Source organism: Chiloscyllium punctatum, chromosome 22 (assembly GCF_047496795.1).
Source record: "Chiloscyllium punctatum isolate Juve2018m chromosome 22, sChiPun1.3, whole genome shotgun sequence".
NCBI classification, from domain to species: Eukaryota; Metazoa; Chordata; class Chondrichthyes; order Orectolobiformes; family Hemiscylliidae; genus Chiloscyllium; species Chiloscyllium punctatum.
In genome coordinates, this window is record NC_092760.1 from 24,159,298 (window position 1) to 24,178,666 (window position 19,369).

The following is a 19,369-nucleotide window of genomic DNA, read 5'->3' on the forward strand; positions in this document are numbered from 1 at the left end:
TCCTTACTTCGTATTCCTGTGTTCTTATATGAATGAGAAAAGAAAAAGAAATCCATGTGCCACCTCTTCCTGCTATCCAGAGGCAGTGAGCATGTGGGGAAGGATTATGTCACTGAAGCACCTGGTTTTGTTCTATATCCTGTCAAATTCCATCCTGTCATTGTGGAGGCCAAGCAATCACACAAAAGTCCCACCTTTTTACCATCACAGTCACAGAACAATGGGAGTATCCTGTCTCTGAGTCACAAGTATGATGGGCCAAGTCCTGAGCTAGATCTTAAGCACAATACTCCAGGTTGCCAATCTAGTATTACATTAAATGAGACCATAAAACTTTTACCCTTTCAGGTGAATGCAAATGATTTATTGCCATTTTTTGAAAGAGAAAAGCAGGGAATCTATACCTGGCCAAAGTTCATGAATTACAAAAAAAGCAAGGATACCTGCCCATGATCGTACTGTAGTCATGGGAGGTCAACTGTCTGTCTAGCTTCCTATATTACAAGTGGTTAAAACTGCAAAAGTACCTGATTGCCAACAAAGCACTTTATGCCATGCCATGCCATTGAATAAATGCAAATTTTTTTTTACTGTCAATTACCACTTCAGTTTAGTGGATTCCCGGCCTGTGGATTAGCAGATCAAAAACCATTCCGCATGACTTCACTCTGCTGAGCTTTCCTGACTTCCCCTACAATAACATTGCTTCACACGATCATATTTCATTGCATAGCAAGCCAAAGGAAGTTTGCACACCCAAATTGGGGCGGCATGGTGGCTCAGCAGTTAGCAATGCTGCCTTACAGAGCCAGGGACCTGGGTTCAATTCTTGCCTTGGGCAACTGTCTGTGCGGAGTTTGCACATTCTCCCTATGTCTGCGTGGGTTTCCTCCCACAATCCAAAGATGTGCAGGTTAGGTGAATTGGCCATGCTAAATTGCCCATAGTGTTAGGTGCAGGGGTAAATGTAAGGGAATGGGTCTGGGTGGGTTGCTCTTCGGAGGGTTGGTGTGGACCTGTTTCCACGCGGTAGGGAACTTAATCCAAAAAAATTTTCATCTAACTCATTGACTAATCATTTAGGTTTCCTGTTACATATACTCAAAAGGTATTAGTCACCAAGGAGATGATCCTTGCTACGCTCTCACAGAGTTCACAGTGAGTGACAGCCATAACAGTTTTTCCACACTCCTGAGTTGTCATAATGGTGATGTCGGTGTCATCAAACGAGGAGGTGGGGCTGATTAGTTATGCATGATGTAAAGCTCAGACACTGAGCCTTGATCCTTTCTGTCTGAGCCTCATATTAATATTCTCTGTTTGCTGGAACTCTCAAAGCCAGATACAATCTGCTAAATTCTTGTAGGGATTACAGTTGGTCTTTGAATGGCTCATTAATCCAATTCTACTGCTGGTTCACTCACATCAGATGCCAGCTCTGGCCTATGAATGCTTACACATATATAGACAGGGCTTTTCAGATTTACAAAATCATTCTCTGATACATAATAGCCAATTTAAACATTCAAAGATGTAACTTTGAAATCCTGTTATCAATTATAACATCTGAAATAGCCCAGAACATATCAACGCTGTCACTTATGCTTTTTGAGCAACAAGGCAGCTGATTTCCACACTAAGACCTGAACAGTTTGGAAATAAATGACCAAGTACTACAATTGGTGGAGGCAGGAAGATTAGTTAGGCAATTCCAGAACACAGTGCAGATAATTTATTCACACACAGGCCCTGTCACAAAATCATTCAGACCTCATTCTCACCTTATCATGCAGTCTGCATCTCATGACCTTTTTTTTGCTACAGTGGACATTAAATACTCAATAAAGTGGTTGAGGTCTATGGAATAATCAAACTGTAGTAGTATCTAAATCATCATCCTTTTACAATAAAAGCTTGCATTTTTCAGTTGAAAAATAATCATTATTATTAACTTTAATTGCTGTTGACAAGGGTATCAGGAAAAATTATTAATACTTGACTGCTGTTGTATCATTGAATCCTAAAATCATTACAGCAGAAGTGGAGACCCAATCGATTCACTGGGCTGACTGTCCCAAGGAGCAATTCATACACTGACACTGCCCAACCCTCTCTCAATATCCCTGCATCTTACTTCTCTTTCAATATTTTGGAAACACAAACATTTACAGCACAGAAGGTGGCAACTCTGCCCAGTGAGTCTGCACTTATCGAGAAACAAACTATCCAGCCTAATCCCGTGAACTAGCACTTGGTCCCATATCATTGGATGATATGGGACTTCAGGTGCATATCCAGACACAACTGAAATGGTCTGAGGGTTTCTGCCTCATCTACCCTTTCAGGCAGTCAGTTTGAGAACCCAACCATCCTTTGGTGGAAATCACATTTCCTCAACTTCCCTCTAGCCCTACCATCAATCACTCTAAATTCATGCCCGCCTACCCCAAATATGTGCTGCCCATCCATTCCATCCAAGACCCTCACTGTTTTGTGTACACCTCAATTAAAGTTGCTCAGCCTCCTCTGTTCAAAAGAAACCACCTCAGCCTAGCCAATCTTTCCTCAGAGCTACATTATTCCAGCTCTGTACACTATCCGATGTGATTGTTGAGGTGCCTAGAATGGCAAACATTAAGGGTATGAATGAAAGAGACAACAGGGCTATAAGGAACCTTAGCTACAATTGGAAAAGGCATGGGTTGCCCGACAGTGATTAAGGGGCCATTTGAGGTATATGGGTGACATGGCATGATTGGGACATGGAATGTGTGTGGATGATGATGCAATAGGAAGGTGAGAGCTGGAGGATCTAATATTCACCAACTAAATCAAATCTCAATGAACTCGGTCAGGCCTTGTAGCTAACCCACCTGGCTCCATCCTTCACCCACCGCCAGAAACAAAGTTCAACTTATTTGTTGCACTTTTTCCAGAGGCAGGCGCAGCAAGCCAAGAAAACTCCTAATGTTGGTTTACCGTCTTGAGAGTGAGAAATGTGGGCAGCATGTGTAACTGTTGGCAGATACAACACAGCTGTGCATTTAATATAGTCACGATACATTGTGCACGTGACACTCTATGCACATAGTAGGCACACTAGACATCTCACACACATGGCAGAACACATGTCGTAGACAGCCCATGCACATGACATGGCAGGTACACTAAACCATCAAAATCTGAAATGTGAGGAAGAAAACTTTCAGCCAGAGGGTGATAGGAATGTGGAACTCACTGCTTGTAAGTGTGGTGGAGACAGAAACCTTCACAATATTCAAGAAATATTTAAGCATGCATTTGCGGTGCCATGGCATACAAGAAATGGGCTAAATGCTAGAAAATAGGATTAGAATAGTTAGGTGGTTGTTTTTGACCAGCATGGACACGATGGATATTTTTCTGTGCGGAGAATCTCTTTGACTTTGTGACATTATATCCCATCTACCAACTGGATACTACATACAATACAAAGCCTTTACAAGGGGAAGGTAAGGGCGAACGTGAGGACTGCAGATGCTGGAGATCAGAGTCTAGATTAGAGTGGTGCTGGAAAAGCACAGCAGGTCAGGCAGCATCCAAGGAGCAGGAAAATCGACGTTTCGGACAAAACCCTTCATTAGGAATGAGGCAGGGAGCCGTTGGGGTGGAGAGATAAATGGGAGGAGGGTGGGGCTGGGGAGAAGGTAGCCAAGAGTACAATGGGTGGATGGAGGTATGGATGTAGGTAATAGGTCAGAGAGGAGGGTGGAGTGGATAGGTGGGAAGGAGGATTGGCAGGTAGGACAGGTCATGAGGATGGTGCTGAGCTGGCAGGTTGGAACTGGGGAAGGTTAGGGGGAGGGGAGGGGAAATGAGGAAACTGGTGAAGTCCACATTGGTGTCCTGTGGTTGAAGTGTTTTGAGGCATAAGATGAGGCATTCTTCCTCCAGGCGTTGGGTGGTGAGGGAGTGGCGATGGAGGCGGCCCAGGACCTGCAGGTCCTTGGCAGAGTGGGAGGGGGAGTTGAAATGTCCAGCCAAGGGGCGGTGGGGTTGATTAGTGCAGGTGTCCTGGAGATGTTCCTAGAGCTCTCTGTTAGAAGGCGCTCAGTCTCCCCAATGTACAGAAGACCGCATCGGGAGCAACGGATACAATAAATGATATTGGTGGATGTGCAGGTAAAACTTTGATGGATGTGGAAGGCTCCTTTGGGGCCTTGGATGGAGGTGAGGGGGTAGGTGTGGGCGCAGGTTTTGCAATTCCTGCGGTGGCAAGGGAAGATGCCAGGATGGGAGTGTGGGTTGTTGGGGGCGTGGACCTGACCAGTAGTCACGGAGGGAACAGACTTTGCGGAAAGAGGAAAGGGGTGGGGAGGGAAATGTATCCAAAGTTTGTGAGAAGATTTGCAGCTCAGGTGCTTGTTGTTGTGGTTCTGTTCGCCGAGCTGGGAATTTGTGTTGAAGACATTTCGTCTCCTGTCTAGGTGACATCCTCAGTGCTTGGGAGCCTCCTGTGAAGTGCTTCTGTGAGGTTTCCTCCAGCATTTATAGTGGTTTGCCTCTGCTGCTTTCGGTTGTCCATTCCAGCTGTCCGTTGCAGTGGTCGGTATATTGGGTCCAGGTCGAGGTGCTTTTTGATTGAATCTGTGAATGAGTGCCATGCCCTTAGGAATTCCCTGGCTGTTCTCTGTTTGGCTTGTCCTATAATAGTAGTGTTGTCCCAGTCAAACAGTACACCAACTAGCCACGAAACGATACGACCAGCTATCCTTAGTAGCCACACACGCAGATGACAAGCAACATGAGTTCGACTGGGATAACACTACTATTATAGGACAAGCCAAACAGAGAACAGCCAGGGAATTCCTAAGGGCATGGCACTCATCCACAGATTCAATCAATAAGCACCTCGACCTGGACCCAATATACCAACCACTGCAACGGACAGCTGGAACTGACAACCGGAAGCGGCAGAGACAAACCACTACAAATGCCGGAGGAAACATCACAGAAGCACTTCACAGGAGGCTCCCAAACACTGAGGATGTCACTTAGACAGGGGACGAAACTTCTGCAACACAAATTCCCAGCTCGGTGAACAGAACCACAACAGGGAAATATATCCCTGGTAATGGGGTCCGTTTGGAGGTAGCAGAAATGTCGGCAGGTGATGTGATTTATGTGGAGGTTGGTAGGATGGAAGGTGAGGACCAGAGGGGTTCCATCCTTGTTATGGATCAAGGTGTGGGGTTTGAGGGCGGAGGTGCGAGACGTGGATGAGATGATTTGGAAGGCATCTTTAACCATGTGGGAGGGAAAATTATGGTCTTTAAAGAAGGAGGCCATCTGGTGCGCTCTGTGGTAGAACTGGTCCTCCTGGGAGCAGATACGGCAGAGGCGGAGGAATTGGAAATATGGAATAGCATTTTTGCAGGAGGTAGGGTGCGAAGAGGTGTAATCTTGGTAGCTCTGGGAGTTGGTGGGTTTGTAAAAAATGTCAGCGTTCTGTCGGTCATCATTGATGGAGATGGAGAGGTCCAGGAAGGGGAGGAAGGTATCAGAGATGGTCCAGGTGAACTTAAGGTCAGGTTGGAATACGTTGATGAAGTTGATGAATTGCTCCTCCTCCTCGCGAGAGCACGAGGTGGCGCCGATGCAGTCATCAATGTAACAGAGGAAGAGGTGGGGAGTGGTGCCGGTGTAACTACGGAAGATGGACAAAGAGTTAGGCATAGCTGGGGCCCATGCAGGTGTCCATGGCTACCCTGTTCGTCTGCAGGAAGTGGGAGGATTCGAAGGAGAAATTGTTACGGGTGAGAACCAGTTCAGCCAAACGAATGAGAGTCAGTGGAAGGGTACTGTTGGGGTCATCGGGAGAGGAAGAAACGGAGGACTTGGAGGCCCTGGTCATGGCAGATGGAGGTGTAGAGCGATTGAATGTCCATGGTGAAGATGAGGCCAGGGAAATGGAAGTCTTGGAGGAGGTGGAGGGCATAGGTGGTGTCTCAAACATATGTGGGGAATTCCTGGACTGGGGGGATAGGACAGTACCGAGGTAGGTAGAGATGAGTTTGGTGGGGCAGGAGCAGGATGAGACAATGGGTCAGTTGGGATGGTCAGGCTTGTGGATCTTGGGAAGGAGGTAGAATCCGGTGGTGCGGGGTTCCCGGACTATGAGTTTGGAAGCTATGGATGGGAGATCTCCTGAGGTGATGAGGTTGTGTATGGTCTGGGATATGATGGTTTGGTGATGGGGGGCTGGGGTCATGGTCGAGGGGGCGGTAGGAGGAGGTGTCTTCGAGTTGGCGTCTGGCTTCAGCGGTGTAGAGGTCAGTGCGCCAAACTACCACTGTACCCCCTTTATCTGCTGGTTTGATGGTGAGGTTGGGATTGGAGCAGAGGGAGTGGAGGGCTGCACGTTGTGAGAGTGAGAGCTAATAATTATTGGTACCTGATTAATCCAGAGACCCAGGTTATGTTCTGGGGACTGGGGTTCAAATCCCTCCACAGCAGATAGGGGAATTTGAATTCAACAACAAAAATCTGGAATTAAGAGCCAGCATGGCATCATGAAAGCAAAATCATGTCTGAAAGAGAACCCCCAATCAGAGTGATAGAGGGAAACAGTAGATGAGTTTTATTTAGACTTCCAGACAATGTTTCACAAAGTACCTCACAAAAGCTTAAGATATAAGATAAGAGCCTATGGTGTCAGAAGTAGCATATTGGCATGGATAGAGAATTGGCTAATGGGCAGGAAACACTAGGATGATCCCTGGTACAGAAGGATTGTCTTACAAGCAAAGCCTAAACAGTTTGGGATTCTACTCACCTGAGTTTAGAAGAATGGAAGGTGATCTCATTGAAACATAATAAAATTCTTAAGGAGCTTGCCAAGTTAAATACTAAGAGAATGTTTCCCCTCATGAGAGAGTCTAGTTCTAAAGGGCAGAATCTCAGAATAAAGAGGTGCCAATTTAAGATTGAGATGAGGAGAAATTTCTTCTCTCAGAGGATTGAGCAAGTTTAGAACACCTTGCCTGTATGGGCAGAGTCCTTGTGTATAGTTAAGACTGAGATGAATAGATTCTTGATCAGTAGAGGAATCAACTTTTATGGGGAAAACACAGGACATGAGGAATTTTGGAACTGCCATGATCCTACTGAATGGTGCAGCAGGCTTGAGAGGCAGAACAGTCTATTCCTGTTTTTATTTCTTATGGTCTTATGGTCGAAAACACGAATGTCAGAAAATCCCATCTAGTGGATCAAGGTCCTTCAAGGAAGGAAATCTGCCATTCATAGCTGGTCTAACCAGGAAACAACAATGGCAGAAACAGCCCTGTCAACTCTGCAAAGTCATCCTTACTAACATCTGGGGCTAGTGCCAAAGTTGGGAAAGCTGTCTCACACACTTGTCAAGCAACATAGTTGTACTCATGGAATCATACCTTACAGACAACGTCCCAGACATCACCATCACCGCCCATGGATATATCCTGACTGATTGGCAGGAGAGGTGATATACACTATTACAAAGTCAGGGGCACGTTACCTTGGGAGTCCTCAACATGACTCCAAACCCCATGAAGTCTCATGACTTCAGGTTGAACATGGCTAAGGAAACCTCCTGCTGATTACCACATACCTAGCAGGGAGGTCATCTTGGATTTGCTACTAAGCAATGAGCCAGGCCAGGTGTCAGATCGCTCAGCAGGGGAGCATTTTGGCAACAGTGACCACAACTGTCTCACCTTTATCACAGCCATGGAGAGGGATAGGAATAGACAGTATGGGAAAGTATTTAATTTGTGGAGGGGAAATTATACTGCAAGTAGACAAGAGCTGGGGAGTATAAATTGGGAACAATTGTTCTACAGGAAGTGCACAACAGAAATGTGGAGGTTGTTTAAGGAGCACTTGTTGGGAGTGTTGGATAACTTTGTCCCACTGAGAGAGGCAAGGAATGCTAAGGTGAAGGACCCTTGGATGACAAGAGAAGAGGAGCTTCTCATCATGAGGAAGAAGGAAGCTTACTTAAGGCTGAGGAAGCAAGGTTCTAGCACAGCTTTAGAGGATTACAGAGTAGCTAGGAAAGAACTCAAAAATGGACTAAGGAGTGGGAAGGATCAAGGAAAACCCAAAGGCATTCTACACTTAAGTGATGAATAAGAGAATGATCAGAGAGAGGGTAGGGCCGATCAGGGATAGTGGAGGGAAATTGTGCCTGGAGTCTGAAGATTTAGGGGAGGGCCAAAATTAATTTTTTGCTTTAGTATTCACTAGAGGGACCTTGTTGAGAGTGAGAACATCGTAAACCAGGCTAATAGGCTTGAACAGATTGATATTAAGCAAGTGGATGTGCCAGAAATTCTGGGAAGCATCAATATAGATAATTCCCCAGGGCTGGACCAGATAAATCCAGATCCAGATAAGTGATTTATCTCTCCACTCTGGAGGCTTCCTGCCTTTAGCCTGATGAAGGGCTTTTGCCCGAAACATCGATTTTCCTGCTCCTCGGATATTGCCTGACCTGCTGTGCTTTTCCAGCATCACTCTGATCTAAACTCTGGTTTCCAGCATCTGCAATCCTGACTTTTGCCCAGATAAATCCAAGGTTACTATGAGAAGCGAGGAATGAGATTGCTGTGCCTCTAGCGAAGATCTTTGCATCCTCACACTCCATGGAAGTAGTACCAGATGATTGAAGGGAGGCGAATGCTGTTCCTCTGTTCAAGATAGGGAATAGGGAAATCCCTTAGATCTGCAGACCTGTCAATCTTACGTCTATGGTAAACAAGGTACTGGAATGAATTCTGAGAGGTGGGATTCATGACTATTTGGAAAAGTATGGTTTGATTAAAGGTAGTCTGCATGGCTTTATGAGAAGCAGGTCATGCCTCACAAGCCTTGTTGAGTTCTTTGAGGACGTGACGAGACAAGTTGACAAAAGTCGAGCAGTAGATGTGGTGTATATGGATTTCAGTAAGGCATTGATAAGGTTCCCCACAGTAGGCCCATTCAGAAAGTTAGGAGGGAAATTTAGCTGTCTGGATACAGTATTGGCTGGCCGAAAGTAGATAGTGAGTGGTAGTGATGAAAAGGATTCCGCCTGGAGGTCGGTGACCAGTGATGTCCACAGGGATCTGTTCTTGGGCCTCTGCTCCTTGTAGTTTTTAAAAATGACTTGGATGAAGAAGCAGAAGGGTGAGTGAGAAAGTTTGCCAATGATTTACGATCCAGCTGAGAACACGAAAAGATCAGCCATGATCTTGTTGAATGGTGGATCAGGCTTGAAGGGCCAGATGGTCTACTCCTGCTCCTAATTCTTATGTACTTATGTTAAAGGTCAGTGGAGTTGTAGATAGCGTTGAGGTCTTTTGCAGGCTACAAGACATTGAAAAAATGCAGAGCTGGATTGAGAAGTGGCAGATGGAGCTCAACCTGGATAAATGCAAAGTGATTCATTTTGGAAGATCAAATTTGAATGCTGAATACAGGGTTAAAGCCAGGATTCTTGGCAGTGTGGAGGAACAGCAGAATCTTGGGGTCCACACACACAGATCTCTGAAAGTTGCCACCCAAGTTGATGGGGTTGTTAAGGCGGTGAATGATGTTTTGGCTTTCATTAATAGGGGGATTGAGTATAAGAACCGCGAGGTATTGCTGCAGCTCTCTAAAATCCTGGTTAGACCACACTTGGAATATTGCGTCCAGCTCTGGCTGCCTCATTGTAGGAAGGATGTAGCTGCTTTAGAGAGGGTGCAGAGAAGATTTACCAGGATGCTGCCTGGATTGGAGGGCTTCTCTTATGAAGAGAGGTTGTGAGAGTTAGAACTTTTCACACTGGAGAGAAGAAGGAAGAGAGGTGACTTGATAGAGGTGTACAAGGTAACGAGAGGCATAGATAGTGTAGGTAGCCAGAGACTTTTCCCCAGGGCAGAAATGGCTGTCATGAGGGGTCAGAATTTTAAGGTGATTGGGGGAAGGTATAGGAGAGATGTCAGAGATAGGTTCTTTATGCAGAGAGTGGTGGGTGCGTGGAATGCATTGCCACTGGTGGGAGTAGAGTCAGAGACATTAGGGACATTTAAGCAACTGCTGGACAAGTACATGGATAGCAGTAAGTTGAGGAGTGTGTAGGTTAGGGTGATCTTAGATTAAGATAAATGTTCGGCACAACATTGTGCGCTGAAGGCCTGTAATATATACTGTACTGTTCTATGTTCTATACATTTCTCCCTTGGATGATGAATCAGAACTAACCACCACCCTTTAACAATCAATGGAGGTACCATTACCGAATCAGCCACTATCAACCAACTGGAGGTTACCATCAATCAGTCACTTAACTGGACTCGCCATATAAATATAGTGGCTACAAGAGCAAGTCAGAGGCTAGGAATACTGTTTCAAGTAACTCACCTCCTGACTCCCCAAAGCCTGTTCACCATCCACAAGACAAGTCAGGAACATGATGGAACACTGCCCATTTTCCTGTATGGTTGCAGCTCCAATGTTACTCAAGAAACTCAACACCACCCAGGTCAAAGCAAACCACTTGGCTGACACCCATTCCCTCCCCCACTAATATTCGGTAGCAGCAACATGTTAAATCTACAGGATGCACTGTAGAAGGCTCCATAGACAGCACCTTCCAAACCCAGAGTCACCTCCAACTTGAAGGAGGAGGGCAGCAGATACAGAGGAACACCACCACCTGCAGGTTCCCCTCCAAGCCACTCACCGTCATGATTTAGACATATATCGCTTTGAAAATATATGTTGCTGGGACGAAATTCAGGAATTCCTTCCCTGATAGCATTGTTGGTCTAACTACAGCACGTCGACTGCAGCAGTTCAAGGCAGCAGCTCATCACCCCTTTCTCCAGGGAAACATAATAAACACTGGCCCAGTCAGCGACATCCTTATCCCACGAGTGAATAAAAAGTATTAAAACTCCTCCATGTTAAACAACACTTGGAGGAAGCACTGAGGGTGGCTGGAGCACAAAATGTACTCTGGGTGAGGAATTTCAATATCCACTACCACCAATGACCATGCAGTAGTCGCTGTATTGAGGAGGTTGATCGAGTCCTAAAGATATTGCTGCTGGACAGGGTATGTGGCAAGTGACGAGGGAAAAACATACTTGAACTCTTCCTCACCAATCTGCTAGCTGCAGATACATTTGTTCATGACAGTATCAGTAAGAGTGACCACTGCACTTGTAGAGGTGAAGTCCTGTCTTCACATTACGAAAATCCTCAGTCTTACAAACTAAGATATCCCTCCACGTCTCATCAACAGGCTAGGCCAAGAGTTCTCAAATTCCCTCTCCAAATCCTCAGCACCTCGCTACTTTCCTCCTTTAAGACCAGCACATCTTTTGGACTGTGGGAGGAAACCAGAGCACCCAGAGGAAACCCTTCTTAAAACTTAAATGATTGACTGGAAGCTTGGTTATCTTCCCTAACATTTCCTTACATGACTTAGTGCCAAATTCTCTCTGATCATTGGTCCTTAGATTTTTTTCCTATAATAAAGACACTTTATCAATTGCTGCATCACCTCATACTACTTCACACTGAAGTTCATCTGCCATGTATCCAGCTATTCCTGAATCCCATATCCTCGCTGTAACCTACAACATGTAGAATGCAACCATAATATTAACAAAATGCAGCCAATATATGGAAGGTTCATGTAAAACAGCTTGCTTGCATCAGACACTGTGTAACATAGCACTAGTGTTATATATAACAGTGAAAGTACACAAGATAACGTGTTTGTAGCCCATCATATGGTGCCTCCTGTAATACTGCATTCTTTCTATTCTCCTGTAGGAGTTTGTGCACTCCACTACAGCCTAACCCTCTTAATATTTAATTGGCTCGGTTAATGTTCAAATCAGTCAATGTCCATAAAGCAGCAAGACTTGGATAGTACCCAGGCTTGGGCTAACAAGTGGCAAGTACATTTACAACACACAAGTGCCAGGCAATGACCTATTCCAATAAGAGACAATCAAACCACTGTCCCTTGACATTCAGTGGCATTACAAATGCCAAATCACTCACATCATGGGGTTGTATGATTATTTGTAACATCTTGGGGTTACCATTGACCAGAACTGAACTTGATCTGCCATGTAAATACAGTGGCACAGGAGCAGATCAAAGGCTAGGAACACTGCAGCAACTAAGTTATCTCCTGATTCCCCAAAGCCTGTCAATCATATACAAGGCACAAAGAATATTCCCCACTTACCTGGATGAATGTAGCTCCAACAACCGTCAAGGAGCTTTACATCAAGGACAAAGCAGGCTGCTTGATAAGCACAACTCCACAAGATGCCAAAACCTCTCAGGATCTTGAATGTTTCAGTCAAGTCACCTCTCACTTTCTAAACTCCAGTACAACAAACCAAGCCTGTCAAACCTTTCCTCATAAGACAAGGTCTTCATTCCAGAGATTCGTTTGGTAAATCTTCTCCAATGCATTACATCCTTTCTTAAGTAAGGAGGCCAATACTGTGACAGTGCTCCAGATGCAATCTTACCAGTGTCTTGTATAACTGAAGCATAACCTTCCCACTTTTATATTCAATTTCCCCAAAAATTTAATTACAACATCCTACTGGATTTCCTTTGAAATTCATGGACTACAGTTCCCAAACCCCCCGCCTCACATATCACCTATGCACACACCATTTAGATAACATGCTCTTTGTTTTTTATTCTCTGCCAAAATGGACAACTTCACATTTCCCTCCATTAGACCCTGTTTGCCAGATCCCACCTCACTTATTGACACCCTTTTGTAGCTTTGCTACATTCTCTTCACAACTTATTTCTGTACCATACGTTCATTTGTCAACCATAGGGTTAGGATGAAAGTGGTGCTGGAAAAGCACAGCAGGTCAGGCAGCATCCTGATTTTCCTGATCTGCCTGCTTTTCCAGCACCACTCTAATCTCGACTCTGATTTCCAGCATCTGCAGTCTTCACTTTTGCCTAACCATAAGGTTAGGGTCATTGAAGCCACTGCTATCAAGTGTGAATAGTTGAGGTTTCAGCACCGATCCCTGGTGCCACACACAACTCCATGTATTACTTGTTCCTAACAATGAAACGAATCATACCTGCCGTTTGTTGTCAATGACAGACACTGAACTGCTGACCAAGTCGCAGCTTACCTGGGAACAGTGGATTTACCTTGAGAGCCACTTGGCAGTGTCTGGGGGTCCACTCCACTCGGTAACATTCGGCCAGGCTTTGGTTGATGGGTTCCAGCAGGATCTGTAGCTCACTCACGCCATCCCAGCTGGAGCACAGGAGGCTCTGGTTGTACCAGCAGCGGTTGGTAAGGAGCGTGTGTCCGGAAAGGGGGAGGTGCCGAGGCTGGATGAGGGCGAAAGACTGCTCCCCGAGCACAGATCGAAGTGCCAGCACTGACCTCTTGCTGTGCCACACCAACCCGCTGAGCTGGCCCTTGAGCAGCCAGGCAGGCTCCGGCCGTTCGGCCACTTGCCAGTAAAGTACCCCGATGGTCATAAGGAAGAGCAGGGCCACCCCCACACAGCCCAGAGCCCCTTTCCACGGCTCACTCATCTCCCGGCTGCCCGCTTCCAGACTGCACTCTGCAGCCGGGCTGCTCGACTCATCGCGCCGCCGTGCCATCCCGGAGAGAGCAGCCCTGTCCCGGGACTGTGCCCCCGGTGTCCGGTGAGAGACAGCCCAGGACTGTGCCACCAGTGCCCGATGAGAGAGAGCCCGGGACCGAGTCCCGGTGCCCGGTGAGAGAGAGCTCGGGACCGAGCCACTGACTCCGCTATTGCAATGACTGCCAGACTCTAGCTCCGTCTCGCTGTCCCCACTCACTCACACAGCACATGACCCGGACTGGAGCCGGACCAAAACCAGAGACAGATCCGAATTAGAGATAGACCAGGACTGGAAAAAGTTCGTACACAGACCTAGACTGGAACCAGATCGGAGACGGGCCGGGACGGGACTGGAATCAAATCATACACAGACCTGGTCTGCAACAAGATTGGAGGTTGACCCGGACCAGATTCAGGTCAGATATACCGGGACTGGAAACAAGTCAAAGATCGACTTACAATGGGTATAAGAACAAAGACAGACCCAGACTGGAACTAGATGAGAGGAAGGTACAGAGTGGAACCAGATCAACAATACACCCAAACTGAAACTGCAGCAGTGATAGTCATGAACTTAATGTAAACCAGGGACAAGATGTAGACTGGAACCAGATCAAGATAGATCTAGGATGGGTCTACTTCAAAGTTACACCTGGACTGGAATCAGATCAGAAGTGGATTGAAATCAGGAACAGACCGGACTGGAACCAGATCAGAAATAGAAGTACAATGGACCTGGATCAGAGATAGACTCGGGAAAAGAACGGATCAGAGATGGACCCGGACTGGAACCAGAGCAGAGATCTTCCTGGATTTGAACTATTCAAAATCAGATAAATGACCGGCATGGAACAACGTCAGCGACAGCCCTGGCCAGGACCCAAACAAGATCAGAGATGGACATCCAATGAAACTGGAGCCAGGTCAAAACCAAAATCACATCCAGAGTGGAACAGGATCAAAATCGGAGACGAACTCAGTGCGGAACCAGTTCAAAACGAGTGATGGACTCAGACTGGGTCCAATCAATATGCACAGGGCTAAATGATTTGTCGCCCGACCGCCTCTATGCGTGATTGATAGTGGCCCGACAGTCGTACAAGAGGAGTGAGGGATCGCCACCAACACCAGAACAAAAGAGAAGTTGGTACGTAGTGTTGGATTTCTTCTCCAGCTCATTGTTATGTTTTGAGCCTTTACCTTTGACAATCACAAATAATGACCCTCAGTTCCTCATGTCCCAATCAGTGTTTTCACTTGCACAGATATCCTGTGATAAAGTTATCAAGTAGCAAGAGTCAAAAAAAATGTGGCGCTGGGAAAGCACAGCAGGTCAGGCAGCATCCGGAGAGCGGGAGAGTCGACGTTTCGGGCATAAGCCCTTCCGGATGACTCCCCTGTACCTCGGATATTGTCTGACCTGCTGTGTTTTTCCAGCGCCACATTTTTCGACTCTGATCTGCAGTACTCACTTTCTCCTTATCATGATTCGGAGATGCCAGTGTTGGACTGGGGTGTACAGCGTTTAAAAAAATCACAACACCAGGTTATAGTCTAATGGGTTTAATTGGAAGCACACTAGCTTTCGGAACGCCGCTCCTTCATCAGGTGGTTGTACTTCTCCTTATCAAGTCGCTGGATAACCTTGGTTAATTTGTACCTGAACCTCCTTATACCCAGTAGGTGGCAGCATAATACTATTGTCAACTTTCTCTTGACTGCCAAACAAATTTGCTGAACAGAGAAGGCAAGGTTCTTCTATCACAGTGCTTTTTCTCGATTAATTTAGTTAACTTGTTCAGATTTGTTATTATACACACCTGCAACAAGAATCCTGGCCTCCCAAGTGAGAGTTAGTGACTCTACACTGCATGTCAAGAGCCTTTGCACAACGCTTTTATCACACTAATGATCAGATTTTGGGATTTCAGTTTGTAAGGTAATTTGGGTTACACTCTGAGTTGTTCAGATACAAAGTGATTCTGCACATGTTTAGATAAACTATACACCACAAAGTGGCTCAGTGATTAGCACTGCAGCTTCACAGCTCCAGAGAACTGGGTTCGACTCATGCCTTGGGCGACTCTGTGTGGAGTTTGTACATTCTCCCCATTCTGGATTAGTGGTGCTGGAAGAGCACAGCAGTTCAGGCAGCATCCAAGTTTTGAAATCGACGTTTCGGGCAAAAGCCCTTCATCAGGAATAAAGGCAGTGAGCCTGAAGCGTGGAGAGATAAGCTAGAGGTGGGTGGGGAGAAAGTAGCATAGAGTACAATGGGTGAGTGGGGGAGGGGATGAAGGTGATAGGTCAGGGAGGAGAGAGTGGAGTGGATAGGTGGAAAAAGAGATAGGCAGATAGGACAAGTCCAGACAAGTCATGGGGACAGTGCTGAGCTGGAAGTTTGGGACTAGGGTGATGTGGGGGAAGGGGAAATGAGGAAACTGTTGAAGTCCACATTGACGCCCTGGGGTTGAAGTGTTCCGAGGCGGAAGGTGAGGCGTTCTTCCTCCAGGCATCTGGTGGTGAGGGAGCGGCGGTGAAGGAGCCCAGGACCTCCATGTCCTCGGCAGAGTGGGAGGGGGAGTTGAAATGTTGGGCCACAGGGCGGTGTGGTTGATTGGTGCGGGTGTCTCTGAGATGTTCCCTAAAGCGCTCTGCTAGGAGGTGCCCAGTCTCTCCAATGAGGAGGAGACCGCATCGGGAGCAACGGATACAATAAATGATATTAGTAGATGTGCAAGTAAAACTTTGATGGATGTGGAAAGCTCCTTTAGGGGCTTGGATAGAGGTGAGGGAGGTGGTGTGGGCACAGGTTTTACAGTTCCTGCGGTGGCAGGGAAAAGTGCCAGGATTGGAGGGTGGGTTGTGGGGGTGCGTGGACCTGATCAGGTAGTCACGGAGGGAACGGTCTTTGCGGAAGGCGGAAAGGGGTGGGGAGGGAAATATATCGCTAGTGGTGGGGTCTGTTTGGAGGTGGCGGAAATGTCGGCGGATGATTTGGTTTATGCGAAGGTTGGTAGGGTGGAAGGTGAGCACCAGGGGCGTTCTGTCCTTGTTACGGTTGGAGGGGTGGGGTCTGAGGGCGGAGGTGCGGGATGAGGACAAGATGCGTTGGAGGGCATCTTTAACCACGTGGGAAGGGAAATTGCGGTCTCTAAAGGAGGAGGCCATCTGGTGTGTTCTGTGGTGGAACTGGTCCTCCTGGGAGCAGAAACGGCGGAGGCGGAGGAATTGGGAATACAGGATGGCATTTTTGCAAGAGGTAGGGTGGGAAGAGGCATAATCCAGGTAGCTGTGGGAGTCGGTGGGTTTGTAAAAAATGTCACTGTCAAGTCAATCGTCATTAATGGAGATGGAGAGGTCCAGGAAGGGGAGGGAGGTGTCAGAGATGGTCCAGGTAAATTTAAGGTCAGGGTGGAATGTGTTGGTGAAGTTGATGAATTGTTCAACCTCCTCACGGGAGCACGAGGTGGCGCCAATGCAGTCATCAATGTAGCGGAGGCAGATGGGGAGTGGTGCTGGTATAGTTACGCAAGATCAACTGCTCTACTTAGCCAACAAAGAGACAGGCATAGCTGGGGCCCATATGTGTGCCCATGGCTACCCTTTTGGTCTGGAGGAAGTGGGAGGATTCAAAGGAGAAATTGTTAAGGGTGAGGACCAGTTCGGCCAAACGAATGAGTGTGTCGGTGGAAAGGTACTGTTGGGGACGTCTGGAGAGGTAAAAACGGAGGGCTTGGAGGCCCTGGTCATGGCGGATGGAGGGATCCATGGTGAAGATTGGATATCCATGGTGAAGATGAGGCGTTGTGGGCCAGGGAAGCGGAAGTCTTGGAGGAGGTGGAGGGCGTGGGTGGTGTCTCAACCGTATGTGGGGAGTTCCTGGACTGGGGGGATAGGACAGTGTTGAGGTAGGTAAAGATGAGTTCAGTGGGGCAGAAGCATGCTGAGACAATGGGTCGGCCAGGGTGGTCAGGCTTGTGGATCTTGGGAAGGAGGTAGAACCGGGCAGTGCGGGGTTCCTGGACTATGAGGTTGGAAGCTGTGGGTGGGAGATCTCCTGAGGTGATGAGGTTCTGTATGGTCTGGGAGATGATGGTTTGGTGATGGGGGGTGGGGTCATGGTCGAGGGGGCAGTAGGAAGACGTGTCCTCGAGTTGACGTTTGGCTTTAGCGGTGTAGAGGTCAGTGCGCCAGACTACCACTGCGCCCCTTTTATCCGCTGGCTTCATGGTGAGGTTGGGATTGGAGGGCTGCTCATTGTGAGGGTGAGAGATTGGAGTGGGGGAGGGAGGTAGACAGGTTGAGGTGGTTAATGTCCTGGCGGCAGTTAGAAATGAAGAGGTCGAGGGCCGGTAATAGGCCAGCGCGGGGTGTCCAGGTGGATGCAGTGTGTTGGAGGTGGGCAAATGGGTCCTCGGAAGGTGGGCAGGAATCCTGATTGTGAAAGTAAGCTCGGAGGCGGAGGCGACGGAAGAATTGTTGGACGTCACAGCGTGTATTAAATTCATTGATGTGTGGATGGAGGGGGATGAAGGTGAGTTCTTTGCTGAGGACTGATTGTTCGTCCTCAGTGAGGGGGAGGTCTGGGGGGATGGTGAAAACTCGGCAGGGCTGGGAGCTGGGATCTGGTGTGGGTGTAGAGCTGGGAGTGGGGGGCGGAACCTGTAACTGGAGTGGGTGTGATGGTGGGGGGGAATGGGGGTGGAATCATGAGCAGGGGTAGTGTTCCCCTCGGGGTTCTGGGGGGTGGGAATAGTGACAGTGGGGTTTTTGGGGGGCATGTCAGCAGAATGCAGGTGAGTGGCGCTGTTGGGGGCGGAAGTCACTGAGCATGTGGCATCAGCAATGATGTGAAGGGCGGAAGTGATGTCAGGTGTGATGCATGAGGAATTGTGAGGGGTGGAAGTGGTTGTGGGAGTGGCCGTGATGGGGGCGGAAGTGACGTCATCGTTCAGCCTGGGGGTGGTAGCTGCATCAGCCACATGGCTAATGGTGGAATAGGTTCCAAGGCCAGGGGAATCTTCTGGAATGTTTGAGGAGCGCTGGTTATGGAGGTGGGTGGATAAAAGTTTGTTGTACTTACAGTTTTTGATGGAATTGAAATACTGTTTGTTGAGAGTATGAATTCTCCTGAGGATGTAGTACAGAGTGGGTCCTTTGCAATTCTGAGGGAGTGTGGCCTTCAGCTGAGGCAGGGCTGACTATAGAGAGGTTAGGTGCCGGCACATTGCTGCAAGCGTGGAGCGGAGGATCTTGAAGGAGAACTGTTGCTGGTGTTTTTGAATCTGTAGTCTGTACTGTTTGTCCTGTTCGGGTCCGAACTCTGCTGGTTTAAAGGTGGTCCGGAGTCCGTGTGGGATGAGTTGGTTATGGAGGCAGGCACTGAGGAAGCGAATGTGGCTGTGGTAGTGAGTTTGTTTCATGACATGGTTGAAGAGCTTCAGGGCAGAGGAAATGACCTGGGAGTTGCAGTGGGAGAGGATTCGCAGTAGGGTTAAAATCAACGAGGTATAAACAATGACTGCAGATGCTGGAAACCAGATTCTGGATTAGTGGTGCTGGAAGAGCACAGCAGTTCAGGCAGCATCCAAGTAGCTTCGAAATCTATGTTTCGGGCAAAAGCCCTTCATTCTCCCCATGTCTACATGGGCTTCCTCCCACAGTCCAAAGGTGTGCAAGTTTGGTGGGTTGGCCATGTTAAATTGCTCCTCGTGACC

General features: G+C 47.5%; 1 protein-coding gene across 1 annotated transcript in view; it reads right to left on the reverse strand.

Annotated features, from left to right (window-relative positions):
* LOC140493450 (SITS-binding protein) overlaps positions 1-13,665 on the reverse strand; it is an 85,056-nt gene extending 71,391 nt beyond the window's left edge. Inside the window, exon 1 of the mRNA XM_072591894.1 lies at positions 13,201-13,665. Within this exon, the coding sequence (XP_072447995.1) occupies positions 13,201-13,665 (465 nt within the window). The remainder of the gene's footprint in view (positions 1-13,200) is intronic.
* Between the last annotated feature and the right edge of the window lie 5,704 nt (positions 13,666-19,369).